Source organism: Dipodomys ordii, unplaced genomic scaffold, assembly GCF_000151885.1.
Source record: "Dipodomys ordii isolate 6190 unplaced genomic scaffold, Dord_2.0 Scaffold5, whole genome shotgun sequence".
Lineage (NCBI taxonomy): Eukaryota > Metazoa > Chordata > Mammalia > Rodentia > Heteromyidae > Dipodomys > Dipodomys ordii.
Window position 1 is genome coordinate 11,369,358 of NW_012267221.1, and position 9,190 is coordinate 11,378,547.

The following is a 9,190-nucleotide window of genomic DNA, read 5'->3' on the forward strand; positions in this document are numbered from 1 at the left end:
AACATTTAGAGACATGCTTTAAAATTTAAAATGAAAAATAACCTGATGGGCTGTCATCAGATTCATCATCTTCATCATCTTCCTCATCTTCTTCATCATCTTCCTCTTCATCCTCATTTGAATCTTCAGAATCTTTACTGCTAGGAATGTCTGAATCTGTTCCTCTAAATTGTTCCACCAAAGACTTTGCAGGGTGAGAGTGATGTTGTGTTTTTAATGTGTTTGTGTTATTGCTCGTTGCTTTCTCCTTCCCTTGACTATGGAGTACAGGAGAGGCAGAGGGCATTACAGGGGTCTGATTGCCAGGTGTTCTTCTTCCACTTGTACTCAGATTCACAGGTGAAGAAAAGGGGGTGTTGCTTGCAGTAGCAATGTTTTCATTAAGTTTACTCTGAACTTTAGATTTGGTAGTAAGTGCTAGAGGAGCTTCTTGAATGACACTTTGAATAACTCCATTTGGTTGGTGGTTACCTAAAAGTGCATTTGTCAAGAATGGATTAGGGTGGTTGTTTTCTAGTGTTTGTTTTGGATGTGCTGGTGAGCTAGAGGTTGCTTTTGGGTTTGACAAAGCTGCAATAACCTTCTTCAGGCTCTTAGATGACTCCTGTTTCTTTAACTGTGACGGGAATGTCTGCTTATATTGTTCCTGTTGAAACATAAGTTTAAAGAACAAAACGAAATGTGGCATAAAATAAAGATTGCTTTTATGTGTTTTCAAAACCAAAAACAGCTGCTCACATTCAGATTTAAATCACGATACACAAGGTCTGTAAAAGGAATGACAGCAGTGACTGGTTGACTGTTGAAGCTGACTAGATTTAACATATTTAAAGATAGAATTAATTTGTCCCATTAAAAGGTATAGACCTCCCCTATGTATACTATTTTTTGCACTCTAAAAATAAACTATATCTGAAACTCTATAAGAGTATCTTTCAGGTTTTGTTTGCTTTCTTCTTTTTTTAATCATGTTGGTCTCTTATCATGGCTTCTGTTCTTTTCATTAAAACATTGCTCTAATTTTCCAGGCACCAGTGGCTCATGATTGTAATTCTAGCTTCTTCAGAGTTTGAGATAGAGAGGATCACAGTTCAAGGCCAGCCTAGGCAAAAAAGTTTGCAAGACATCTTCTTAACCTATAGCTTGACATAGTGGCATGCACCTGTTATCCTGGCTTCATGGGAAGTAAACATAGGTTCCCATTCACTCAGGAAGGAAGGAAGGCTCTATTGCAAAAGATGCCAAAGAGGGCTAGAGGCATGCTTCAGTATTAGAGCACCCACCAGTAAGAAGTCCTGAGTTCAATCATGAGTATTATTAAAGTCTATATAGGATACATACATTGTTCAAATCTAAACAATGCCATAAGTTTACCTAATCTAGTAAAAATATGTGGTATACCAATGTCAGTTCTATGTATGACTAAACCTTATTATTATATTAGCTTCTTAGAGCAGTGAAACTATATAAAGTATACACCTTACTATTCAAATTACTCTATTATTAGGCACTATCATACCTTTCCAGGTGACTTGGTCTATTTGTCAAAGCTAGGGCATCTCATATTTTCACTGCTTCTGCATTTTGCTGAAACTATTTTGTCTGTATGAAATATCCTCATCTTCTAAATTTGTAACTGATAAAATACTGCTTATTCATTAAGATGAACCCCAAAGCACTCTTTGCCTCTGTCCTCTGAGCTCCTTTACCTTCTTATTGCATGCCATACTTCTTACATATGAATGCCTTTAGTTTCTAAGGAGATAAATTTACATTTTAAAACAAATTTCTTAGAGCAGAAACACTATCATTTATAGCCTTCCCCAAACAGTACTTAAAAAAAAACTGCTCTTGGAATGTACTCAAAAAATATTTCTTTAAAGTAGAGACTTAAGTTATAGTAGCTTGGGTGATACTCAGTGATAAAGCACTTGCCTAGCAAGCACAAGGTCCTTGGGTTCAATCCCTAAAACAAAACAAAACAAAAAACACTACAACAACAATAAAAAAGTAAGCTAGTGCAAGTGGTGGGGCTTATTTTCAAAAGCCTTTAATACAGTAACATTTGATAATGTAAGCAGTAGAGAAAAACAACAAATTTTCTGAGAAAGATTAGGTCATGCCATAAATTTACATCTTGAAATTAGAAACAAATTATATTTTGCTCTTTGTAAAAATAAAGCCAGAAAAATTATTACTTTAGTATAATTTATATAATGTATAAACTGAGTCAGAATTATTATTTTGGTTTTGTGCTAGTGTGATTTGAACTCAGGGCCTCGTGCTTACTGGGCAAGTGCTTTACTGCTTGAGCCACACTCCCCAGACGTGAATTAGAATTATGGAGGTATTTTAAGTCAACACAAGTGAAGTTGTGTTTCCTAACACATTAAATATTTGGAACTACATTTTCAAAGGAATTTTTTCCTTCCTTCCTTTCTTACTTTCCTTTTTATAATTAATTAATTAATTTTGATGGTACTAGCCTTTGAACTGAGGATCTCATGATTGCTTGGCTTTATATTACTACTTCACTGGAGCCAGGCCTTCATTCTACTTTTTTCTAGTTAACTGTAGATAGAGTCTTGGGAACTTCCTGCCACGGCAAGTGCTCTACCACTTGAGCCACAGTGCCACTTCTGGTTTTCTGGTGGTTTATTGGAGATAAGAGTCTCATGGACTTTCTTGCCCAGGCTGGCTTTGAACCGTGATCCTCAGATCTCAGCCTCCTGAGTAGCTAGGATTACAGGCATGAACCACCAGGGCCTGGCTACTCTTTTTTTTAACAGGCAGTGCATTTTACTTCTAAATATGTAGGAGGTAAAGCAAAGAAAATCAGACTTTTCCTCTCAATCTCTAGTACAAGTGTCTGAACTCAGGACTTTGCAATTGCTCTACTTGCTTGCTCTGCTGGTGTTCTACCACTTGAAACCATGCCTCCAACCTGATATTTTCTAGTTATTGTACAAGCTCATCTTAATTCTTACAGGTTTTTTTCTGCATAGGCAGGTTTCAAACCACAGACCTCCAGAACAGCCTCCCAAGAAGCTAGGATTACCGATGTGGGCCACTGGCATCAGATTCCTTTATCACTAAAATTCTAAACAATATCGTCTCCCATATTTATGTCCACCACACTTTATCCTAGGGCTAAAATCTTTTAAACTGTACATATTGTTCTTTTTGATACAGGGGGTCCATTTTGATATCCTTTTTGATATAGGTGGTGGTGTTACCCCAAAGGTATATAAAAATTAATTATTCCATTGGTGCTAGGAATTGAACCCATGGTAAGTATATGCTACCACTAAGCTACATATCAAGTTCCATTCTGATTTTTTCTAGAAAAAAAAATTTTTTTAAACTCACCCGTTTGGATCGCAATTCACTGGTCAAAGAATTAGTTTCTTCAGAGGTATTTTTATTCCCTGCTTTATGTACATCAGGAGAAGGAACTATGAGTTTCCTGTAAATTTCCTTTTTGGCTTGGTTTACCAAAGATAAAGGTTTCACATTAGACACCAATCCCGTAGACTGTATTACACTGGTGTGTTTGTTCACAGATTCCTCCTTTGCCTGAGAGCTTTGGAAAATAAATGGAAGCTGCTGTGACAAAACCTGAGGCTGCTTCTGCTGGGATTGGAATGATGAGTGAGTCTGGGATTCAGACACTAGAGGTAATGGCTGGTGTGTTCTTTTTTCCTGGGCTTTTTCAGTTGCTTTCTGTCCATCTGCTTTTGGGTCTGAAACACCATGTAATAGCACCTGGAAATAAGATGTAAGATCTTAACTTCTTAACATCTATCAAGATCATCAAGTAGTGAAATGTGAAAAGTTACTTTAAAAAGCATTCCTCATGGGATGGGAAGGTGGCTTAGTGGTAGAGTACTTGCCTTGCATGCATGAAGCCCTGGGTTCGATTCCTCAGCACCACATAAGCAAAAAGAAAAAAAGCCAGAAGTGGTGCTGTGGCTCAAGTGGTAGAGCGCTAGCCTTGAGCTGAAGAGCTGAGGGACAGCGCCCAGGCCCAGAGTTCAGGCCCCACGACCAGACACCCCCCCCCCAAAAAAAAGCATTTCTCATGACTTAAGACAGATGAAATATAAAGCTTACTATGCTGATGGTTCTCCATCAGCATAGAAACAGAGAGGCAAAGGGTAAACAAATTCAGCAATGATACTCACTGGACACTACTTTGAAAATGAACTTTAGAAATTGTAGGTAGGGATGGGAGGGAAAAACTGGGAGAGAGAGAGGTAAGGAGTGCCACTGTTCACAAAGAAATGTACTCTTTACTTGACTTATGTAACTGTAATCCCTCTGTACATGACCATTATAATAATAATTTTAAAAAATTCAAAGCAGGAATAAAAGGTTCTCCATCTTTTATTCTATTATGTACCAAAGTAAGAACTCAATGTGATTAACTAAAACTTCAAATCTTGAGAATTAAGATGATCTTGTAATTCCCTAACTTCTATCCATGAAATAAAGAATACCTGGTTGTTACTTTTATGTTGTGCTTCATTCTCTGAATCAGAATCATCCTCTTCACTTTCTTCAATACTTTGATCCTCCTCCTCTTCATCTTCTTCTAGATCATCTGAATCACTGCTACTAATACCTTTACTTGAGGTATCTGAAGATGTGCCTGAATCACTATCAGTGTTGCTAGAACTTTCCATAGCTTTCTTCCTTGGTTTCTGGATAAAGAGATAATATTTGATAAGACATTAACTTCCAGTTTCAGTAAAAGATATGCTCTTTTAATATTCAGGTGGTATTTCTAACACTAAAATATTATTTCAGGAAAAAGTCCAATATTGTAATGGAATTTAACAAGCTGATCAAATTAACTTGGAATTCAGTAATAACAACTGAAAGCTCTAGCTGGGCGCCAGTGGCTCACGCCTGTAATCCTAGCTACTCAGGAGGCTAAGATCTGAGGATCAAGGTTCAAAGCCAGCCTGGGCAGTTAAGTCCGTGAGACTCTTATCTCCAAAAAAGCACTTGGAAACCGGAAGTGGTGCTGTGGCTCAAGCAGTAGAGCGCTTGCCTTGAGCTAAAGAGCAGGACAGCGCCCAAGCCCAGAGTTCAAGCCCCACGACGACAAAAAACAAAAAAAAAAAACCTGTAAGCTCTGTCATATGTAGAACATTGAAACTATCAATATAGTATATATGTATATATGTTATGCTTCAAAATGTATGACATTAAGAACAGTTCCCCAAATAACCCTTACAATTATAATAAAAATGTTAAATAAATATATTTAGCTTTGTCTTCTTTCTGTGAATAGTGAATAGTCACCTATAGTGAATAGTTACCTATGATCAAGATACCTTTCTAAAAAGGTATCTTTTTAGATACTTGGCTTTTTAGATACTTGGATTTAACTATGTATAAAGGGCTGCCCTTGCTTTCAAGAAACTTCCATTCAAATTAGAAGAGGAGTAAACAGATGCTCATTATATAAGCAAGTATTTGCATATAGTAATAAGTGCTATAGGGAAGTTAAAACAGTTAATAACAGTCATATGGGGCTGTTTTAGTTAGCATCATATTTGATTTTTAATATTTCACAGAGAGAAACAAAAATGCAATAGATGAGATTTATGTCTGGAAAATTTAAGACTATTGTGATAAAAAACAATCCAAATCTGAAAGAAAGGGATAGTAGGTTACTTAAAAAGGAAGTTCGGTATTTCAAGATAGACAATAGTAAAAAATAAATACAAAGGAAGATCATGCATTAAACAGCTATATAACAATAGAAAAGCAAGAACTCTAAGAATACTGAAAAGGAGAAATACTTACATGATAACACAACAAGATTAATACAATTAATCTATACGTATTTCGGACCATCTAAATGGCATTTGCTGACAGGTGAAGCAAAAGATACCAAAAAAAAAAAAAGACACTATAAATTAACAAAAGTCTGATCTTCACTGAAATACAATCTTTCATAACTACGAGGATTTGGGGGAAAACAGTAATTCATCTCTCCAATAGGAAGAAAATTCAAAGCCATACTTACAGACTACAAATCTATACTTTTTTAATGCTTCTGTATATTGAAGTAAAATTCATATAAGTGAGAAGAGTAACTTACTGTTATTTTGTATTTAATGACTCTATTAATTGCTCCCAACTAACTATCCTAATACCTCTTCCACAGGCATACCCTAATAGTCACTGTCTTTCCAGCATATAGCTCTACCCTCAGCGGAATGAGAAACAAACTTACAGTAATATGAAATAGCAACTACAGACCATAGAGATTAAAGGGAAAGCATTAATAATAAGCCTAGCATTTATTTGGCAAAAAAACTCTCATTACTTGCATTGTTTTTTTGTGAACTCACCAAGACTATAAAAATCATAAGGAATCAAAACTGAAGTTATTATTTTGGTTTAGGAGTGCTTAGAAAGAAAATGAAAGTATCAGGAAGCTATAGTGATTTCATAGAGAAAAACAATTTCAATACCCAAGAAATTTGTGTATAATTTGTATTTAAATATAGCATGGGAAATGGGTCTCAAACACCCATGGAATGGGACAAGATGTGTTGATTTTTTTTAACATATATATGTTTTTTATTGTGAAAATACTGTATACAGATGATGTGCTGATTCTTAAGCTTTAGGGTGAGTATATTTTTGTGAACAATAGAGAACTCCTATGTCCCATTCCTGAACAAGGCACATGGGTTCATCAGCACTGTGATTCTGCCACAGGTGGTTTCAGGAAAGCATATGTTAATCGTGTGCAAAGGTTCTCTAAGATAACGAAGAAGCAGGCATCAATATTAGAAAAAAAAGCTGGTGTGTGTGTGTGTGTGAAACTGGGTTTGGATATCATCATTAGTTTCACTTCCATAGTCAGAGGGAGAGGGGAAGGGAGGAAAGGGGAGTGGAGGGGAAGGTGGAGGGAGGTGGGAGAAAAGGGGGGAAGAGGAGGAGGAAAAGAGAGACTAGAGATTTACACATAATTAGATAGCATGTCTCTTTCTTCTCACTTAAAACATTTTAAAAAAGGATCTTCTTAGGTTTATAAAAACGATCAAAGAAAAGCTTATTAATTTCCTTGCATCTAATCTCCAAAAGCTTCTCAGAGGCCTCTCCTTGAACTTTAATCTCACTGTATACTTTCTTCCTTCAATAACAAAACAAACCCAAGTTTCTGGGGATGCAAGGTATGAGAAATAGTAAAAACAAAACAAAACAACAAAAAATCCCACTCTTCTAGGAAAAGGAAGTGAACAGTGATGTAAATAAAATGTGTTCAATGGAAATACCACATATAAAGCAGAGAACTAAATAATAAAATCTAGCGAGTGGGGCTGGTTTGAGGAAGGTGACATTTCTGAGCAGAGACCTAATGGAGGGTGAGCACTAATCACACTTTAAGAGCATTTCAATAGAAGAGAAATAGCAGAAGAAAGCCATAAGCTGAGAAGATAATGCCATTGGGGGCATGCTCAAAAACAGAAAGTCAACCAGACCAGTTGGACCATAGTGAACCATAGAAGAATGAAAAGGGTGAACTGGAAGAGCTCCAATCATATAGCTCTTAATAAAGAGAGAAAGAAAAGTCAAGTGGGAAAGAACTAGAGAGACTAGATTTCCCTCCAAATTTTTTCTGTGGTAAATACACACAAAATTTGCAGTCTTAACTGGATATTTTAAGTGTGCAAGTTCGTTAGTATTACACGCATATAGAATATTTTGCAGTCATGAGAACATAATTTCAGAACTCTTTTCTTCGTAAAACTGAAACTATACACATTAAACTCTAACTCGCATCTGTTTCCTCCCCCAAATCCAACCCCTGCTACCGCCATTCCACTTCCACATCAAATTGTAACTATTCTAAGTATCTCATAGAAACAGAATCATACATTTTTATGTGCTGTAATAATGATCATGTGAAGATGTCTCTTTGAGTCACAAATTTAAATTTTCTGGGATACATTTCCACAGTGGGATTGCTGAATCATAACATAATTGTATTTTCTATTTTTTGAGAATTACCATACTATTTTCCATAGTAGCTTTAACATTTCTTACTCCCTTACATATGCTATTTTTGCCCATAAACAATCATACTTACTTTTGATAGGCTTCTTTGGTTGCATGGAAAACATACTTTATATAGCAGCAAAAACTGAACTCATTCAGCCTACATTGTTTTATTCTTTTTCAAAATTGATTATATGGGGCTAGGAAGGTGGCTCAGCAGTAGAGTGCTTGTCTCTCATGATTGAGGCTCTAAGTTCAATGCCTCAGTACCACAAAAACAGAAAAGGCCAGAAGGGGCACTATGGCTCAAATGGTAAAGCACTAGCCTTGAGCTGAAGAACCAGGAACAGCACCCAGGCCCTGAGTTCAAGCCCCACAACCAACAACAACAACAAAAAGATTATATGAACTGGGCCTGGTAGTTTATACTTGTAATCCCAGATATTTATGAAGTTAAGAATGGGAGGAGTACAATTTAGGCTCAGCCCAAGTAAAAAGTTTGTGAAATACTATCACAAACAATAACTGGGGTGTGATGACATGTGACTGTTATCCCAGAAAAGCGGGAGACTGAGACTGGAAAGATCCTGGTTGTAGGGCAGCCCAGTCAAAAACATTCATGAGACACACATTGAGATAAAAAAAAAAGCTAGGTAGAGTGGCATGTGCCTACCATCACAGCTATAGTAAGAAGTGTAAATGAAGGGTCATGAGCCATGACAATCTAGGAGAAAAGTAAGATCTTATATCAGAAGTAATTAGAATGAACCAGGTGCTGATGGCTCATGCCTGTAATATTTGCAATTTAGGAAGTTGAGTTCTAAGAATCATGGTTCAAAGCCAGATCAGGCAAGAAAGTTCAAGAGACTCTTATTTCCAATTAATCATCAAAAAGCCAGAAGTGGAGCTGAGGCTTAAGTAGTAGAAAACTAGCTTTGAGCATAAAAGCCCGGGGATAATATCTAAGGCCTGAGTTTGAGCCCTAGAACTCACACACACACACACACACACACACACACACACACACACACACACACACACTCCCCAAAACTACCTTTAGTTGTGTTGCTTTAGGAGGAGTTCCCAGAGTAAGGTATTATTGCAAGTGGTTTATTAGGGAGCTGATCCCAACAGGACCTGTAGGGGAATGGCAAAGTAGGAAGGA

The 9,190-nt window shown here is 36.7% G+C and overlaps 1 protein-coding gene across 6 annotated transcripts in view; it reads right to left on the reverse strand.

The window, feature by feature from the left end:
- The window catches only part of Baz2b (bromodomain adjacent to zinc finger domain, 2B), a 234,560-nt gene that overhangs the window by 78,603 nt on the left and 146,767 nt on the right, over positions 1 to 9,190 (reverse strand). For all 6 annotated transcript variants that reach the window (XM_013029108.1, XM_013029116.1, XM_013029100.1 and 3 more), the window contains exons 7-9: positions 4,500 to 4,703; positions 3,370 to 3,765; positions 43 to 646 (exon numbers count right to left, since the gene is read on the reverse strand). In XM_013029108.1, coding sequence (XP_012884562.1) covers positions 43 to 646; positions 3,370 to 3,765; positions 4,500 to 4,703 — 1,204 coding nt within the window. The remainder of the gene's footprint in view (positions 1 to 42; positions 647 to 3,369; positions 3,766 to 4,499; positions 4,704 to 9,190) is intronic.